The sequence below is a fragment of the Panthera onca genome, chromosome A3, assembly GCF_046562875.1.
Source record: "Panthera onca isolate mPanOnc1 chromosome A3, mPanOnc1 haplotype 2, whole genome shotgun sequence".
NCBI classification, from domain to species: Eukaryota; Metazoa; Chordata; class Mammalia; order Carnivora; family Felidae; genus Panthera; species Panthera onca.
The window spans coordinates 23,309,026-23,328,427 of NC_138341.1; the positions used below are offsets into that span (position 1 = coordinate 23,309,026).

At 53.3% G+C, this 19,402-nt stretch overlaps 1 protein-coding gene across 3 annotated transcripts in view; it reads left to right on the forward strand.

The window, feature by feature from the left end:
* Positions 1-1,543: 1,543 nt before the first annotated feature.
* Positions 1,544-19,402, forward strand: part of TOGARAM2 (TOG array regulator of axonemal microtubules 2) — a 48,863-nt gene continuing 31,004 nt past the window's right edge. For 2 of the 3 annotated variants that reach the window (XM_078444830.2, XM_078444832.2), the window contains exons 1-8: positions 1,544-2,057; positions 6,360-6,499; positions 8,646-8,759; positions 10,264-10,539; positions 12,218-12,429; positions 13,275-13,465; positions 16,396-16,442; positions 18,747-18,913. In XM_078444830.2, the coding sequence (XP_078300956.2) occupies positions 6,472-6,499; positions 8,646-8,759; positions 10,264-10,539; positions 12,218-12,429; positions 13,275-13,465; positions 16,396-16,442; positions 18,747-18,913 (1,035 nt within the window). In that variant the 5' untranslated portion in view covers positions 1,544-2,057; positions 6,360-6,471. Of the gene's footprint in view, positions 2,058-6,348; positions 6,500-8,645; positions 8,760-10,263; positions 10,540-12,217; positions 12,430-13,274; positions 13,466-16,395; positions 16,443-18,746; positions 18,914-19,402 lie in introns of those variants that run through there. The other variant, XM_078444831.2, reaches the window with a different exon arrangement.

Genomic DNA, 19,402 nt, shown 5'->3' on the forward strand with positions numbered 1-19,402 from the left:
CTTCTAGACCAATGATTCATATTAGAATTCCTGGGAGGTGGGGGCTGTTTTGAATGTCACAGCCCTAGATATAAATGCAGCTCTCCCCTTCCACCCTCGGTTTCCCCTCACCCCCAACACACATAGTAAACTATTGGAAGGCAACATTCCTTAGCTGCATTAGCAATAAAAATGGCTGAGAAGTTCTCTTGACCATGAAATCCACACTGTCCCGGAAAGTCATTAAGACACGGGCACTAAGTAGCTGCCTCCTTAACAGACTCTGTTCTGGTGAGAAGGGATCTGGGAGCTGCTCTTCTAAGTGTCCTGCCCCAGCCTGTCTGCTGCCTCCTGCTTACCCCAAAAAACGTATGCGATGAAGGACATCCACCAGGTGGCACCTCCATTTTGCCACCCAGCCTCAGCCAGGCCACCGTAGCTTCGTGCCCCAGAAACTTTCAAACAGGGCATTTCCCCCTCTTCCTGCGCATCTTAACATGCACACTAAAATAGTTATTAAACAATAGTATCAGTAGCCACTGTTTGTTGAATACTTGCTTAGGGGCCGGACAGTATGAAATGCTTTTCATATTTTATTGAATACTCTCAGTAACCTTGTGAGACAGGTGTTACTCTTTTCCTTTTGCAGTGAAACGGAAGCTCAGAGGGGTTAGTAATGTGTTGTATGTGAAGTCTTGTAACTAGCAGGGGAAGGAATCTAACACAGGGCTGTTGACTCCTGAGTGCGCGCTGTGAAATACCATGTTCTTCTGTCTCCAGGAGCAGAGATTGTCAGCCCTGAGGCCTTCACTTACCTCGATGCAACTACTTAACCTTTCTGAGCCTCCGTCTTCTTATGTACAAAACGAGGACAATAATATCTGCCTTGTTGCTCTGTTTCAAAAGTTAAATGGCGTGATATTTGCCAGCACCTAGCTCAGCACCTGGTGCATAACATGGAACTGAGAAATGTTAGTCTCCTTCCCTTGTTTCTTCTCAATGAGACTGTCTGTGAAGATGTGCTTTCATGTTGATTTCTCCATTCTTGCATGCTGCAAACGGCTATGGAGCTCTTATTATGTGCCAGGCGCTGTGTTTGGCACTTTGTCTGCATTTCTTTACATTCCTGCGGGCCTGCTAGCTGATGCACCTGCCACTGTCTCGAGACAGAGGGTTACAGGAGTACTGACCCCCCTGATCCCATTACGGCAGGGAGGTGGCATCTGTAATCAGTGGGTTTAGCTTCAAAGCTGGGGAAGGGGCCCGGGGAAGGGGGCACTTATGGCGGACTGGGGGGGTGGGGCACGCCATCTGTGAGCTGCCTTCCTGCTGGCCCACGTGCCAGTCATGTCTGGAGGCAGGAGCCTGAGTGGGAGCACTTGGGCACTCCTGGTGTGTCTGGTGGGTGCAAGGATCAGTCTCCTGGTTTTGGTGGAGGTGGCTCCTGGGGCTATGAACCTCAGGAGTCAGATATTGTCATTTCTCTCCTCAAAAAGTCTTTTTTTAAAAAAAAAGTTTATTTTATTTTTTGAGACAGAGAGAGACACAGCATGAGCAGGGAAGGGGCAGAGAGAGAGGGAGACACAGAATGTGAAGCAGGCTCCAGGCTCTGAGCAGTCAGCACAGAGCCCGACGTGGGGCTCGAACTCACGAACTATGGGATCGTGACCTGAGCCGAAGTCAGAAGCTTAACCGACTGAGCCACCCAGGCGCCCCTCTCCTCAAAAAGTCTTTAGAGTTCCCTTTACCGGCAGAGCAAGCCCCGACTCTGACAGAATGCTGCAGGTCCCCACATATCGGCCCTCATCTGCCTTCCCAGCCCCGGGCCCTCCTGCCAAATCCCACACTCACAGTCCGTTCCTCCATGTTTCGGCTCAGACTGTCTTCTCGGCCTTGGAGACCTTTTCCCTCCGCGTCTGAACCCTGCCTCCTTCCAGGCCCGACAAGGATGCTGCTTTCCTGTGGAGGGTGTCCAGGCGCCTAGTCAGACAGCACTGCTGGTCTCCCATGTGCCCATCTCTGCCCGGGACCCACCCCTGGCGTCGTGGCGGGTGTGAATTCACAGCACAGCATCCCAGGTGAGAACGGTGGGAGGGCCTGGCCGGGCTAGTTGGAACCACTGCCTCTACGGACACATGTGTCTCCTCCACCTGAGGGGCACATGGGTCACCTGGGTCTGTCTTGTAAGGACAGAGGGCTGGCCCATCATAAATATATTAAAACATTTTTTAAAATGTTTATTTCTTTTTTTGAGAGAGACAGAATGTGAGTTGGGGGGGGTGGGTAGAGAGAGAGAGGGAGACAGAATCTGAAGCACACTTCAGGCTCTGAGCTGTCAGCACAGAGTGCGACGCGGGGCTCGAACTTACGAACGGTGAGATCATGACCTGAGCTGAAGTTGGATGCTTAACCTACTGAGCCACCCAGGCACCCCCGTCATAACTTTAAAGAGAGCTTATGGGAAGGGGAAGGGAAAGGAAGAAGTCACACCTGATGCTACTGACCACCTACCAGCAATGGTGCTGAATTACTTTTGCACATGACTTCCCTTAATCCTGACAGAACCTTTTGGTAGGACGGTTTTTCAGATGAAGAAACCAGAGCTCAGAGGAGTTAAGGAACTTTCCCAAGTTAATATGAGAGGGGCAAGGGTCAGTTACCAAGTTAACCCAGCTGTGTCTTGCCTCAAGGCCAAAGATCTAGGTGTCCCAACGTGGGCTTTCAGGAGCATACTGGGGTAGGGGTGTGGGCTGGGAGGGGTGCCTGTCTGAGGCCTCTCTGCAGAGAGAGAATGTTTCGGTGGGGGACATTTTGGGGTTCCAAACCTAGGTTTGTTCGCTCTGCCGTCTTTCCCTTACTCCCTTTCTCTACCCACCGTGACATTTGACACCACTGTTCCCACCCAGCATGTCTGAGGAGGTAAGAACTCTGACTTATCAGAACCCGTGTCTCTCAGAGGTCTCTAAAAGGAGGAGTGGGTAGTGTCACGGCCACACGAAGGAAGCTGCACGTGCAGTAGCCCCTGGAAGAGGGGGCAGGAGGGGCTGCATCTCAGGATCAGGGGCCCATCCCCTCCCGGGCCTCTCTGCTCTTACCCCTCCTCAGAGCCTCTGCCTTGCCCTCCTGTCTAAGTAAGTGCTCTTACTTAGCTGGGCTCTGCCCGGCTCCCTTGGGAGCAAAGTGGACATGGAATGGGGCACGGGCTCCCTGCAGGCTGTGCAAAGCACAGGGGTGATTGGGATTTTGTCCCTGGGGCTGACATTCTTTACTGGGCCAGTCTTTGCTTTGTTTCCTTTCCACTTGAAACCTGAGTCCCTCCTGCCACCTTTCTTCATTCCTGTGGTGCCAGTCACCATGGAACCTCTGTAGCCATAGCTTTAGTGGAAAGAGCAGACAACGGTCAGTTACCTTGGGCCACTCCATTCCCTGAGGTGGAAAACTGAGATTGAGGGTGGAGGAGTCAGCCATGTTGGGCAATCCAGAGCCTCAGGGAGTGAGGACAGAATCCTGGTCCCCAGAACCCATTGGCTATTAGCCCTTTAGGTCAGGGGTTGGCTGTTCCAATAAGGAATAGTCACTCCTTGGTGCCCAGAACAGAACAGTGCAAGGCGCAAATGTGGGCTCAGTAAATTGTATCTTGGTCAGGGGCTAAGTACGGTCCAGGCTAAACCCCAAAGCTTTGTCTACATTTGAGCTGGAGTTTTGGATCTTGGTTTTTACAGTTTGCAAATGGATTTTTAAGTTCCCACCATGTCATGGGTCTACATGATTTTCCCAGAGAGGGGCCACCCATTGTTCTCACATAAGACATAAGACATGGTTGTTTGTCCATATGCAGCTGTGGCCACCTCCCCTTGAGCAGGAGATCCTGCATGTAGACCCTGAGAGCCTAAGGGGTCATATGTGTAGATACAGTCAGGGGCAGGTCTACGAGGGGGTCTGCCTGCTGGGGTGCCCTGGCAAGCTATGACGTGGATGCAGGTTTCCTTTCTGTACTGCGGGTGTCCCTCTGGGCACAGAGTAATGTCGGCTGTCTTGGCCAATGGCCATTCTGCCCGCTGAGGAGCTTGTGGCGAGTGGGGAGGGGACTGTCTGGTTCAGAAGGCCCTTTGCAGTAGAGCTGGCCACTGAAGCTTTTCTCATCTGTAGTCTCAGGCAGCTCCAAATCTTTTCTTTAGCTTCTTAGTGAGTGATCCCTTTGGGGAAACTGAAGCAGCAATAACCACTTTGACAGCATAAGGTGAGAAACAGGGCTGAGATCCCCTTAGACAGTGAATCTGGGGGCACCAGGGTGGCTCAGTAGGTTGAGCTTCTGACTCTTGATTTCGGCTCAGGCCATGATCTCATGGTTTGTGAGTTCAAGCCCTGCATTGGGCTCTGCACTGACAGTGAGGAACCTGCTTGGGATTTTCCCTCTCTCTCTCTCTCTCTCTCTCTCTCTCTCTCTGCCCTTCACCTGTTCGCATGTGCTCTCCTCTCCCTCTCTCAAAATCAATAAACTTAAAAAAAAAAAAAAAAAGAAAGTGAATCTGAACTATAGCCCAATAGTTCTCAATCCTGTTTGAACATCAAAATCACTCAGGAGTTAAGAAAAAGAAACCAAACAGATCCCTGTGGGCTGCTCCCTAGAAGACTAATTCAGCAGGAGCCGGAGGTGGGGCCTTGGAATCTGTCATTTTATCAGTTCCCAGGCGATTCTGATTTGCAGCCAAGGTCGAGAACAAGGGCTGCAGCTAAATACCACTTTTCTGCTTATAATTCATGAAGAAAGCCTCTGCTCTGGTTAGATATGGCAGCAGGAGTCTGTGGGGCCTGCGGCTCTCACTGTCCCCAAAGCCTGGGCTCTAGCTTATTTGCTTTAATTCAGTTGTGGATGGTCTGTTCCCGTAGGGAACATTCCTGCCGGGCTTTGCTGGAAGCAGCCGCCTTGCCAATCTCTTGAGTGTGCCTCTTTGCCAGCTGACTGGGGCAAGGGGCAGGGTGTTGAGACCAATGTCCACCACATTGCTTGGGAGAAATGCTGCACCTCACGTACATTCTCAGCTATGTGTCACTACCTTGTGGCCAGATATTTATCTTAGTAGTCAGCAGAGGTAGGTCAGGGAGTTGCGAGGAAAATGCTCCTCAGAGTTTGAGGACGTAAGCAATGAGACCAGGCAGAGGCTGGGCTGGAACCTCTGTTTGGGCCAGAAGCGTTGCTGGGAGCTGCCGTGCCCTCTGGGGCCTGAGTGGGGATGGTGGCAGGCTGGCTTCCAGACAGAAGGCTGGTTTTCTCACTTCCTGAGTTGGGATTTGCTGCTCAGCAAAAGGAAGCTGGCCCTGCATCTTGCCCTGTCCCCAGATGATATCTCGAGGGAATTACTCCAGAGTGCAGATTGGGACATGTGGCCTTTACCCCAGATTTTATCACTGATCAGCCCTGGCCATCCACCTCACTGCCTGTCAGGGTAGAAATGGGTCGGTCACCTTTCACTCAGCAAAGACTATAAACTTGTGTAAAGTGGCAGAGTCTCTGGTGAGACCCTTGTCCCATGGAAAGAGAATGAAGTTAGGTCAAGAGCAAGAGCTGACAACACCCCAGAGTTTGAGGGAGACCAGGAAGAGGCCTGAAGTAGTCAAGCTGTTGGCCACAGAACAATGAAATGACTCTCTGACAGAAGTTTGGCTTGGTCAGTGAGGTGAGATTGAGGGCCAAGAACTTCATGCAGATGGAGATTGGCATATCCTGAGAGAAAACTAGAGAGCTGGTTCCGGGAGACCCCACCAGACGTCTGAGGGACGGGCAGAGTCATAAATCCCGACACTTGTCGTGAGGGCAGCTGGTGGAGAAAATGAATTTTTGAAGAAAATAGAAACTAATGGAGAAAGAGAGCATCAGACTCTGCCTTGATAAATTCTACCTTCCCCAGAGACCCTAAGGTGTCCCTGTCAAAGCCACAAGTGAATCCAGGTTAGTGGGTTTTGGTGACACTCTTCATAGCCAACTTTGGTCACAGTCTCGTGGCCTTGGCAGTTGGAATGTTGCAAGCGTCTAAGAGAGTCAGAATGTAAGAAAAGAGGTGTCCTTTTGCTCAGCAGCAGATTTCTTCAGTATAAGAATATTTCAATTCCTGATGGGCTTCCTGCAAAGTGGTTTAAAAAGTGTGCTATTTGGGGGTACCTGGGTGGCTCAGTCGGTTACGTGTCTGATTCTTGACTTCGGCTCAGGTCATGATCTCACAGGTTGTGAGATCGAGCCCCAGATCAGGCTCTGCACTGACACCATGGAGCCTACTTGGAATTCTCTCTCTCTCTCAAAATAAATAAATAACCATTTAAAAAAATGCTTGTAAAAATGTTTGTTATTTGTTCTCACTTCACTCAGCCGCTCCCTACCATAGGTCTCTGGATGTTACAAGCTGTGGACCTCTGGATCCCCAAGGACTGCGTTCACGGCCCAGGAAGTAGCCGCTGCCTCTGGACAACCTCCCAGGCACCTTCACTGATAGGGGCATGGGCACCCGTGATGCTGTCCCCCCAGGTACGGGGCTGCACTCTGCCTGGGAGATGTAGCCAGGCAGGTGGCCATGCCTTCCTGCCCTTGCCCGAGGCTCTCTGCTGGCTGTGCTGGCTCTCCATACTCAGCTTCTTGTCTGGGGCCTCCCTAGCCTGGGGAAAGGCTCGGAGTATTCTAGAAACTTGTCTGGGCTTTGCCTCCACTCTGTGCTGGTGAGCTGGCTGAGGAGCTGACCTGTTTTTTTTTTGTTTTTTTTTTTTCAACGTTTTTAATTTATTTTTGGGACAGAGAGAGACAGAGCATGAACAGGGGAGGGGCAGAGAGAGAGGGAGACACAGACTCGGAAACAGGCTCCAGGCTCTGAGCCATCAGCCCAGAGCCTGACGCGGGGCTCGAACTCACGGACCGCGAGATCGTGACCTGGCTGAAGTCGGACGCTTAACCGACTGCGCCACCCAGGTGCCCCAGGAGCTGACCTGTTTTGTGGAGGGAGCACATGGATGGCCAGAGGACATGTGGCTGGGCCTCAGGGTGTCTCTGTCTCCTCAGCTGACAAGGCAGGATAATGGGAACAATGTGCCCAGCTCAGCGTCAAGAGATGGGGTTCCAGACCTACTGAATGAGCCTCAGTTTCCTTTGGAGGGTGAAGGGATCTATAGGTCCTGCCATGGGTGGAAGGGGTGCTGGTGAGGTGGAGAGCTGCTTTTCCCTCGGGAGGGGGGGTTGGAGCAGGGGCCCTGTGATGACTTGAGAGGAGTGTAGAGGGCCCCAGAATGTCAGAGTAGTTCAGGAAATAGGTCATGACCTAGGGGCAGAGCACCCTGGGACTTTGCTATATTAATGAGAAAACAAACGCGTAATTTAGTGCCACCTTCAGATCCTGTCGGACATTAGATTCTTGTGGGGAAGTGGAAAGTACTGAAAACTTAAGAAAAACCTAGAAATCTAGAAATAGAATTAAGATGTGACTATGTGAACCCATAGTCCTTTCTAACTCCTTTGTTTTACCGACCTGGGGACTGAGACTCAGGCTAACTTATTTCCTCAAGGTCACACAGCAGACAGAAACAGGAAGGGAACAGACTCCCGACTCCCGGTCCTGTGACCTTCCACCCTGGGGGTGGGTATGCTGGGTTGTGGTGGGTTAGGGCCCCCTGGATGGTCCTGAGATGTGCCTAGGAGGAGTCATGGAGGCATAGGACTAATGATTCAGCTTGCAGACATTTAAGCTCCTCCTGAGTGCAGGTCCTCGAAAGATGAATAGGACATGATCCCTGTGCCTGAGTGCGGCAGGGCTGGGAGGGGAGAGGCAAAGAGGGGGGAAGGTAAGATGGGGCATGCCTGGGCTACTGTGGGGGCACAGAGGGGAGCCAAGGCTTCTCAAAGTACTGGGTGCTCAGTTGAGGCTCCCCCTCCTCGCTTCCTGCGTCTCTGCTCAGGGCCCCTCTCCTTGGGTTCCCAATCCCACACTGTCACTGCTTGTTACTCATTGTCTCCCCCACCTGCCTTCGGGCCTTGCCCAGGACTGTGTCACCAGGGACTGGGGGACAGAGTCCCTGACAGACAGCGTTTGATGAATATCCGCAGTAGGGATCAATCAAATCAATTTGCTGAGTTGGGGAGGTTTAGGAGAAGATCCAGGGTCAGTGCAGGATGAGGTGCTGGAGGACTCCCAGGGGAGGTAATTGGATGCTCTGCCCTGCCACTGTGGGGAGAGGTCAGGGCCAAAGCCACAGGTCAGGGGGTTACCACATGAGGGTGACAATTAAAGGCGTGGCGGTGAGGAGCGGCTCATGAAAGCAGCTAGTGTGAGAAGTGCAGTGGACAGAGGCAGGGCAGGGGTGTGGAGGAGGGGAGCCCTGAAGGAGGCTAAGAAGGTATGGAGTGGTTGGGTGGGGCTGGGGAGCTGGAGCAAAGCTGGATGGAGAAGACAGGTGAGTGTGAGAAGTGGGGATCCGGGGCTGGGAAGAGTGGGGTGGTGGGCTTTGGTGGGGATCGTGGTACCGCGGCCGGCTGGGGGTGGGGTGGCGGGCCCCCCTTTGTGGACCAGGCTCTGGTTTGGGGGAAGGGCCACAGAGACCCCCAGGGGCTGAGTGCTCCGACAGTCTGTTCCCCAGTCCTGCACTTGGTGCACGCTAAGGTGACGCTCTTCCCATGCTTCTGTCCCCAGCCAAGGTTCTGGCCCCGGTGGCCGTGTACCGTGGGAGTGTCCCTCGGACCAGTGCTGGGCCCCGCGCACTCCCGGGCGGAAGCAGTGACTCCAGGCTTCGGACTTACGGAGAAGGTGAGGTTGGGGGACTTGGCCTGCTGACTCGGTCACACCAGATGGCCTTCCAGTGCCCTGAGTGGCCTCTCTGGGGACTTGGGGCAGAGAACTGGAGTTCCACCAGCAGCTGCCTGATGAGGACCAGTGACCAGAGAGCAGGGCATGGGCCTCATCCTGGAGAGAGGACATGAGTTTATTTGGATGTCTGGCTGTGTCCTCCACCTATTGGCAGAGGCTGTCTTTACTGTGGTCCTTGCTGCAGATGCCCCTTGGCTTTAGGTGGATCCTTTAATTCTGTGCTTCCGAGGATGAGGTGCACAGAGGGGGGTCCACAGGAACAAGGAAGTGGGGATCTCAGCATGTCCCTCACTCTCCTCAGGACCCAAGGAGAACCCATGAGCCCCGGAAAGACCAGGTCCACTGTCCCCTGGATGGGCATTCGGCATGCAGGGCGGTGGTGGGGAGGTGGGCACCTCTAGAGGGACAGAAGCTGGAGCAGTGATTTTCAGACCACTCATTCAGATTCCTGGCCACCTTCTGCTCTAACTTCCAGCTGCAGACCCCCCTTCTCTGCAGAGCTCCAGTCCCAGGGTTCTAGGTGGAAAGCTAGCTTGTTCCGGTTACCTGCCCTCTTTCAGGCTAGTCCCCTCACACGCCTGTGGCTGGCACCGACTTCAGCTTTTGCTGGGTCTGGTGCTGTCCAGTATCTGTGGCTTCTTCTGTGGGTCTCGTGGCTTATGTCAAGGCACTCCAAAAAATTGTTCTGTGTGGGGCAGAGATTCCAAAAGCTGGTCTCTGTTTGTTCTTCCTGTCCCTTCCACGGTCTAGGCTCCTTCAGGGCCCAGTTCAGACATCACCACTTCGTGAAGGTTTTCCAGATCCCTCTCCTCCTCCTCTACATGCACAAAGCATTTTATTGATACCACCCTTATGGCTCATACCACATTTTACCTTGTAATGAACCCATTTAGGGACAAATCTTATTTCTGTAATAGATTGCAAGTCTTTCAGTGATAAAGCTGTGCCTCACACATCTCTGTGCCTCCACTGCCTGGACAGTGCTTGGCAAATACTAGACGCTCGCTGAATGTTTGTTGGGTGAGTCGTTGGATAACCTGGAGTCTGCACAGAAGCACGATCTGTCCTGAGTCACCTCAACTTCTCTTTTCAATCTGCATTTGGTATCGTCAGGTATATCGAGTGCATTGGTTGGGATCCTGGAGATTGCCGGATGGTGGTCCCTGGGCAGAAGGCCAACCCTAAGTATTTGTGGCCTCACATCTGTGCTGTGAAAGGGCTGCGTAGCAAGTCCCCTTTTCTTCTCTCGAGTAGCTCATGACCCAGGTCTTCACAGGTACTGTTGGATGAATGAACTGACCCAAGGAGTGACAGTAACATTGAATGATCGGGAGCACGGGGCAAGTCCTGACTGTTCCAAGGAAGCAGCACCAAAGGTTTTGCCGGTGCCTGGTGTCACCTTGGGCTCTGTGTGCCAAGCCTCTCCTGCTTCTATCTCCCCCAGCCTCCCTCCAGCCAGCTCCGAGGGTCCTGCAAGAGGAGCCATTGCAGCCTTTGAGTGGACAAGTGGACCCCGGCAACCTCAAGCTGGATGCCCCTCCAAAGGGATGGCAGGCCAGGAATGGCCACCCCAGGAACATTGGTGCCTTATCTCTGGGGCCCAACCACCCGGCACCCTTTTTGGAGTCTGAGGCCAACAGTGTGGCCCGGGACACCATCCAGATCAAGGACAAGCTCAAGAAAAGGAGGCTCTCAGAGGGCTTGGCATCATCTTCCCAAGGTGAGCCCCGGGCTCTGCCCACCTGCCACCCACCCACCCTGAGGCCAGGGACACCAGGCTACCTGGCCGTGAGGATCAGTAGGTATCTAGCTGGCAGCCGGGTTCTCTCCAAGCTGCTCAGGGTGAACCCACCAAGAGTCCTGTCAGCCATCTACCGGGGAATGCCTGGGCCCTGCAGTGGTCTCCCAACTAACTTCCCCATTCTCTCCCTTGCCTCCTTCTAGTCTTCTCTCCAGAGGCATCCTTTTAATTAATTAATTAACTAATTTCCAAGTCATACAGCTTCTGGAATTGCCAGACCATTGACTCTCTCCCTGAGAGGTCTGAAGTCTTTTTTCTAGACGTGTCATGTCTTTTCACAAAGGTCTAGTGGAGGAGAAAAAGAACAGGAGCTGTGCAATGTGCAGATAGGAAGTGATCTTGATTGATCAGGTCCCTCGGCAAGTGTGGCGGGACAGGGATCTCTGGTACCCCGAGTGGGGCTAGGGCTACCCTCACCACTCTGAGTTGGGGCTGCATTGGCCTCTCTGCACCACTGCCCAGGTGGGGCCCAAGGTGGGCATGCTGGTGGTGACGTCCCCACCTGGGTTGTGACCCCTCCTCACCTCCCTCGCCGCACCAAACTGATGATAGGGCAGGGCGGAGCTGGGCTGGGCAGGGTTGCGGAGAAGATATTTTGACTTGGTTGTTTTGATGCAACCACTTTGGAACAAGGAACTGGAACAAGATGGCCCTCGAAAGTTCAGTGCTAAGTATTTTCACCATTGCCAAAAAATTTGCAAAGACCATCCTGAGCTCCTTACTGTAGGGATGGCAGGGGGTGGGGCAAAGCGCAGTGAAGATGTCTGCTGGACGCATGAGGTACTAATAACAGAGCTGCAAGTGTGGTGGTCTGCTTTTAGACTAGGTCAGGGTGCCCCCTGTGTCAGAACAGCTACGCTTCCACATCATTAGCTGAAAAGGAAGCAGAAACAGAAGTAAGTTATGGGCCAGGTACTTTCTTGGCATTTTATGTAAGTTATGTCACTGAATGTTTGGACAACCCCGTGATGTGACTACTTTCATCTTACAGAAGAGCAAATGGGGAGTCAAAGATGTACCCAAGGTCACACAGCTTCTAGCCAGGATGGGACCCCACTCTCCTCACCCCTAGTCTAGTACTGGTAGATTTCCCTTCTTGCCTAGCCTGCCTCTGAATTTTGTTTTATTAAAAAAAAAATGTTTATTTATGTATTTTGAGAGAGAGAGGGAGAGAGAGAGAGGGAGGGAGAACACATGCAAGCTGGGGAGGGGCAGAGAGAGAGAGAGAGAGAGAGGAGAGAGAGAGAATCCCAAGCAGGCTCCTCACTGTCAGCACAGAGCCCAAAGTTGGGCTTGAACTCACAAACCGTGAGATCATGACCTGAGCTGAAATCAAGAGTGGGACACTTAACTGACTGAGCCACCCAGGCACCCCTGCCTCTGAATTTTAAATAGGTGACTTGGGCCCTTTCTACCAAATTTCATAGGAGGGGGAGCAGGCCCTCCGCACCGTCGGCTTGCTCGGCCTGGTGGCAGGGCAGGCCGGGGTGGATCTCCTTCTGTCCCCGGCCTGGCCTTCCATCCCTGTTGCCAGTATCTGAACTGCCCCCCAGCCCATGCTCCCGGGACTAACTTATTCCTCATCCTTATCCCGCAGTCTCTCTGGATCCTGTGGGAGGCCCCAGAGGAGTTCCTCTGAGGAGCTTCATCCCCCAGGCCACCTCTCAGAGGCTGCTGAGGGTGCCCAAGCCGATGCCCCCCATCCAGAGCATCCCCACCACCCCTGAGGCTGGCGGAGCCAAGGAGAATGGCCTGGATCTGCCTGGGAGCAGCCAGGGTCCCCAGGAGCTGAGACCCGGAGCCCAGGAGGTAAGGTGATCCAACTGCTCTGAGTTTTACCTCTTGGTCCTTCTGCCTTTCTTTCCATTCTTTACTACCCCTGGTTCCTGAGCCTCTAGCTTCTCAGACAGTGTCTGAGGGGCCGCCCTCAAGGATGGGGCTCTGGGTCCTCATTTCATCTTTCTGGCAGCATCCCAAACCTTCATGGCCGGCCTGTGAGCTTTGGCTGGCTGCCCCAGAGCTGTGTGACCACCAGTCCTATGGTTGGTGGTCCCCTAGGCCTTCTCTGGTCTATATGTTCCAGAATTCCTCATGCTTCTAACCCTCCCTGTTATAGGCTGAGGGGCAAGAAGGCTGGGCTAAAACTCAGGAGACTTGGTCTATATGTTCCAGAATTCCTCATGCTTCTGACCCTCCCCATTATAGGCTGAGGGGCAAGAAGGCTGGGCTAAAATTCAGGAGACTTGGGCTCTGGTTTCCACTCTGCCCCTCATGGGCTGTGTGACCTTGGGCCAGTCACCCTTCTCTCTGGGTCTGTTTTGCATATCTATAAAAAGGAGGTGCTGGACCAGATGTTCTTGAAGACTGCTTTCAGCATTGATGTTCTAGGATTTCCTCAAATGACAAGAAGAGAAAAATAAATAACAAAAAGGAAGTAGGGATGAGGGGGACCCCTGGCCAGTCTCCTGTCTTGGAGTGGTAAGGAAGCGCTGAGCTTTCTGGGGAGTTCTAGGGGTGTGTGGCTGCAGAGAGAAACCAGAGGACACTTCCCAGCACTGCCTGCCACCCCACGTGGCTCCTGACAAAAGGGACCGCCCTGTATGAGGGGCCTGGGATGTGAGCATCCAGACCCTTCCCCCAACCTCCATTCTCAGGTGCAGATCTCCAGGCACTACCTGCACTGCAAGGATGAGAAGATGCACAAGTCACTAGGGGGTCTTGTGATCCCGCCCATCCCAAAGGCCGGGGTGCCCGCTGGGACCCCCTCCGGTGCACCTGGCTCCCTTCCCCACCTCCTGCCTCCAGGCCAGGATGTCCTCACGGGCCCGAGGGTCCCCCGCACACGGTAAGCTGCCCTAAGTCACAACTGCCTTGTAGTCCTCTCTCCGATCCCTCCAAGATCCGCTGAACCTCCACGCCAGCATAGGTCTGGGGCACCTGGGGTGTGAAGGGCCTGGCTCTCCCATGAGCCACAGACCTGAGGAGGCCAAGGCGAGCTGGGTGGTCTGGGCTTAGGAGACAATGTCTCAGCCTCCGTCTTCCACCAGTTTCTTATCTGTGGCTGCTGTGGTGATGAAGAAAATACAATCTGTATTCATGGTAGCATATATTTTCTTCATTAACGGATGCTAAAATTACAAGCTTTATCATGTGTGTGTGTATGGAAGCAGGAGGGAGAGGTCCACAAAATTTTAGATTTTACAAGGAGTTTTCAGACTCGAAAATGTTTGGGAACTGATGGGGTAGAGGGTTGCTGTGTTGTTAATGAGTCCACATTTATGGCTCATAAGTGGGACAGACGGATCTCTTCAGATGGCCTAGAACATCTCCATGGGCAGGTCAGACTAATGTCAGAGCAAGTGTGTGTGTGTGTGTGTGTGTGTGTGTGCATGCGCGTGCGCATGTGCACACGCGTGAGAGAGACAGAGACAGTGGCAGAGACAGAGAGACAAGAGTGAGAGGGAGAAAGGCCTCATTTCCTGCATAGCTTTGGGGCATGCTGTACTGAATTTTCCCATTTCTCTCATGCTGCCTTCCCTTCTGTCTGTATACATGTCTGCCTCCTTCTCAACCCTGGAGGAGTGTGGGCCTGCTCCTGGATTGGAGCTCCATCAACCTCTACTTCCTCACATTAGGCCCCTCCTCCTTTCTGCTCAAACATCTACTCCTTCCCTCCCTCAAAGCCATTCCTGGTGGCTGGAAGGACTTTCTAGCCCCAGACCAGTGACCTTTACTCCCATCTCATTGCTCTTGACTTCACATCATGTGGGGCGTTGATGTCCTTGGAGTTTTCTCCTTCCTTGCCTTCCTGACTTTGAAACCCGCTTCTTGACCTTCTGTGACAAGACCTTCCAGGCAGTCTCCCCTGTGCTCTCCTTTGTCTGTCTCTTAAACATGGCCATTCCTGAAGCTTGTTCCCAGCCCTTTGTACCCATCTCCTCGTTCTCCCCTGGAGGAGTCCTGTCTGTGCCGGCAGCTTCCAGGGATGGGTGTCTTCCTCATGCCCTGCTCGGCCTTGAGGTCTCCCTCGAGTCGAGCTCTGGATTTCCATCCTCCTGTTGGGCAACTCCAATTTTGTCATGTCAGAGAGAGGGAGGCTGTGCCCCCGTTCCGACCACACGGATGGGGCACCTCATGTTTCCCCAAACTGCCTCCCTCCCATGACCTCCTGATGTCCACTGAGGTGCAGGCCTTCTCTTGCTTCTGCCTTTCTTCTCAGTTTTCACTCACTGGCTCCCTCTTGAGCTCCCTGACAGCTCTTAGCCTGGCTCCTGGCCCCCCTGGGCTCTGCATCCTAATCGATTCTCATCCACCGCCCTCTGTACCTTTCTTCCACATGATCCACATTTTTTGACTTCCTGTGCCAGCAGCCTAAAGTCGACTCTCCTTGGTCTGACATTCAAGCAGGCCCCCTGTGCTGCTCTGCAGGAACCTTCCCACCCCCAGACCCTCCAGAGCCCCTGGCGGCGCCTCCCCAACCCTAACACCAGCCTTTCACTCTGCTTTCAGAGCCTGCTGTCCTTTAATCCCCGGTTCCATGCCTCTCCTTGTGCTAGTCTTCCCTGCCCTCCTCCAGGAGGCGATGGGGGAAGGGCGTCCTCTGCGCTGTCCACACAGCAACCAGCCCACGGACTGCCTGACCACATCCCCTCCACTGATTTGTTCAACCCTTATTTAAACCTCATACCTATTCTTTAACTTGGAGCACTACAGGGCAGAGGCCATATCCAGAAACCTCTGCAGCTTCCATGGTGCCAAGCTTGGTCCCTGGCATGGATTATACACACACACGATAAATATCTGCTCATTTGCTGTCCAGTTATGGCATGGATTTTTCTCCATTAACCCTGTGAGGCTAGCAAATAGGTGGGAAGGAGCTTCCATTACCATTTCTTTCATTCATTTGCTTTTTCATCCATCCATCCATCCATCCATCCATCCATCCATGCATTTGTTTACTTAGCTAAGAGCTAGTAAACACCTACTATGTGCCATGTGCTGTGGAAACAAAGCCAAACAAGACAGTCTCTGTGCTCTAGGAGCTCACGAGAGAGATTTACTAGTAACCTACTGAATCGAGGTCTAGTGAGGTAAGAACTAAGGTAGAAGGCTGCCCTTGGTTCTGGGGAGCCCAGTGGAAATTGATCTCGATTAGGCTAGGAAGCCTTCTTGGAGGAGGTGAGGCCTGAGCTGAGCTTTGAGGGCTGAAGGAGAGTTTGGGAGATGAAGAGGGAGAGATGGAGATGTTCACGGAACTGTCAGGGGTTTGCACGGCAGCACCGGTGTTTGTATGACACGGGCGGGTGAGGTTAGCAGGGTGGCAGGGCCCCGTGTGCGCAAGTGAGGACGGTGAGCTTTAGCCTGGAGAATGAGGTGCTGCTGAAGGCCTTTCGGTGTGGAAGTGCCATGAGATCTGAGTTAGAAAGGCCACTTTGACGACCACAGAGGGCAGTGCACACTGAGGCAGAGGCTGCTACGGGCAGTGCAGGGAGAAGCCGTGGGTGCCTGGCAGGGCAGAGGCAGTGGTCTGAGGTGTCTGGACCCAGCCTGGCCTGATGTGGTCTCCCGGTCAGCCTGCCCTTGACTTTGCAGATGGAGTTACGTCTCCTGCAGCTTTGAACTCCTAGCCAAGAGCCTCTTTACAGAGCCGCCCACAGCCCCTCCACTGTGTGCCCCGTCCCGCCCACTGCCCCATCCTGGGGCTACCGGACCCCTCACAGCAGGGGCTCCTTCTTGCCATCTCTCATAGTGTTTTTTCTTCCCCGTTCTTTTAAGATTGGTTCGGGAGAGTGGGCCTCGGGAGAAGACCCCTAAATCTCTGGGTATGTACCCCCCTGCGCACTCCCACTTGCTATCTATTCAACTCCCTGCCTCCTGGACTGGGTGTGGGGCAGAACTGGGGTTTGAGTAGGCCTGAGCATGCTCGGACCCGAACCCCTCATTTCACGGATGGAGAAGCTGAAGTCACCAGCGGTGCCGCTTTGGGGACCAGTGGCCCTGTGCTATGCCCGGCATGTGGACCCACACCAGCTCGTGAGCCAGCTGAGAGGGAAGGTGTAGACCCTGTGTGACAGAGGAGTGCATGCTCTGAGACTCTGCAAGCTGGGTTTTGTACTCAGTCTCGGCACAGAGGTCTCAGTCCCGGCATATCTGCAAGTGGGTCCACATGGCTCCAAAGACGGAGCTTCTGACACGAGGGGCTGCCTCTGCATGGTTTTGAGCAAGTGGAGGAGAATACTCCTCACCAGACCGAGTGAGAAATTAAACCACATCCCGTGAACCCCTTAGTCAGCTGGCCCCAGAAGGTTTCAGCATCAGGGGAATACGGCCAACTGGGTGGCCAGTGAGAGGCCAAGGCGCAGAGAGGCTTCAGAAGAGGGAGCAGGAAGCTCTCCAGCCTGGTGACCTCACTCTGTGGAGAGGAGGGAGGATGAGCCCTGGGCAGGTTGGGGGTGGGGATCCCCAAGCCCAGGGATGAGGGCTGGAGGCCACTGCTGTGCTGACCGGCAGGAGGGGGCAGACTCCTGGTCCAGCTTTCTGGCAAGCCACTCTGTATAGCTTAGCAGATGGGTCCGCTGGCAAGGGGGAGGCTGTTGCCCAAGAAACCCCAGGGTCAGGACTCGAGCTGAGCCCAAGAGGCGGTCCTGGCATAGAAACTTCTGTGGTGGCTCTTTCCCCTGCTGTTCTCTGGCTGGGCTGCAGTGGGGTGACCTTGGGCAGTCTGGTGTGACAGCCACTGGCACCCACAGTGTCCCTCAACAGCTACCCCTGAGGGTGCTGTCAGGGGGTTGGGCCAGGAGACCCCAGTTTGTAACCACTCCTTTGTCTGCATCACAAGCTTGCTGCTTGAGAACTAGGTCCCCGGGGGCTTGGCGGCAGGGTCCAGGCTGCTCAGACAAGGCTTTTTAGGGCCTCTCTTGGAGGTGGAGGTGAGGAGAGGGGATGCCAAGTAGTAAAGTCCTTAAAGGGCCCTCTGGCCCTCCAGTTGTCAGCTGGGGATAACATTGCCCAATATGTGTAACACGTCTACCATGTAGAAGGAGCTCACATGGTATTGTCTGAAGCTGAGGGCTTCCCAAATCTTGTGGCATTCCTGCAGTCCTTGCCCTGGTTAGCTGGTACCTGGACATCTGTGTCCTCTGCCCTGCCCTTTACTTTTGGGCAAATGGAGGCTTCATCCCTCCTCCATCTTGGCCCTTGATCCTTCTCCTGGGACGCAAGCAGAGGGATCCTTTGTAGAAGGCATGGGCTGGGCAGAGGTCCAGGGTAACCTGGGAGCCCTCCTGGAGGTCCCAGATTCAAGACACCCCTTCCAGCCTCAGGTGGCCCCAGATAGTGGTCCCCTTATTTGCAGGTTCACCCAAGGACAGTGAGCTCCAACCTTTGTGAATAGGAGAACCCAGTTAACATTTCTTTCATTAAAAGAAAACTAATCCACCCCTGTCTTGCCTCCATCACAAGACAACATACTTTTGAAATTCATTGATTAGGAAAATCTAGATTAACAAAGAGATACTAGTGATTTGATGTCATTTGGAAATCAGTTTGTATTGTATCAATCACAAGAGCATCTGAAGGTTGCTGGGTCTCAGCTTTTCTGTCTGTAAAATGAGAGGACTGGACTAGTATTGTTGGTTCTCTGGTCTCTTCATGTTTTGTGATGAGGGCGCTCATTTTATTTTCTCTCTTCCTGAGGTGCACACCTCCCAGGTAAGACAGATGTGCATTCTCAGGAAATATCTTAAACTTCTTAGACAACAGACCTGCCCCCTGTTTCCTGCCCACACTTCCTCCCTCCCTTCCCTGTCTTATAATAAGGTATACAGTAACTATTGGATGGATGGATGGGTGGATGGATGGATGGATGGATGGGTGGATGGATGGGTGGATGGATGAATGAAAGGAGGAGAACATTCTATGCCTGCCAGTGCTGTTCTGTAGAGTAAATTTAACTTGGGTCTTTCGCCACAAGGAAGTACTGGGCAAAACAATGGAGAGAGGCAGTCTTAGGCAGTAAAATGTTGCACCAACCACAGTGTCATAGGGCCCCAGGACAGCCCAAAGGGATGAATACTGCCTTAAGGTGCTGGGTGTCCTCAGCTGCACTCTTGTTCTCGACTCCTCAGAGCCAAAACCTTCGGCTCCACCTGCCAGAGACAGGTCTGCTGCCCCTGAGAAGGCTGCCCTGCCTTCATCTCAGTCTGCTCCTACGCTGACAACCTTCTCCTTCGGCCATGCCAAAGAAGCCCGCCTCTTGCTCAAAGAAGAGGACCAGAGGGAGAGCAGTACCAAGGTATCTGGAAAGTGAGGGGAGGAGAAAGTTGGGGTCAGAGTGGACCACTGGATGAACACAAGCATGTTTCTGAAGTACATAAAAGTGGGGCCAGCTTGAGGAGGGCAAGGAAGAGCCCTGAGGCAGTTACCCTGGTACTTAAGGCTGGAACATATAGATGGTTTGGGGATCAGGACCGAAGAAAGGGAGAGAAACAGGAGAGAGGAAGAGAAGGGTGGGGGGAGTGGCTAAGTGAAAGGCAGAGTACAGTGGGGATCTGAGGGGTGAGATGGGGGAGGAAGGGAGGGCAGAAGGAGGTCATACATGGTTCGGAAGGAAGCAGGATGTGGAGAGTACAGAGGGGCTTAGGTGAACCAAGTTGAGTAATTTGAACCAACACCCAATATAGCAACTGAGAGGCCGCTGACTCAGAGGCAGATCAGCCAAAGGCTGTGCTTGACAGGCTGACAAATACCTTGCACTTCTAAGGTGACCTTGGTCCAGATGATT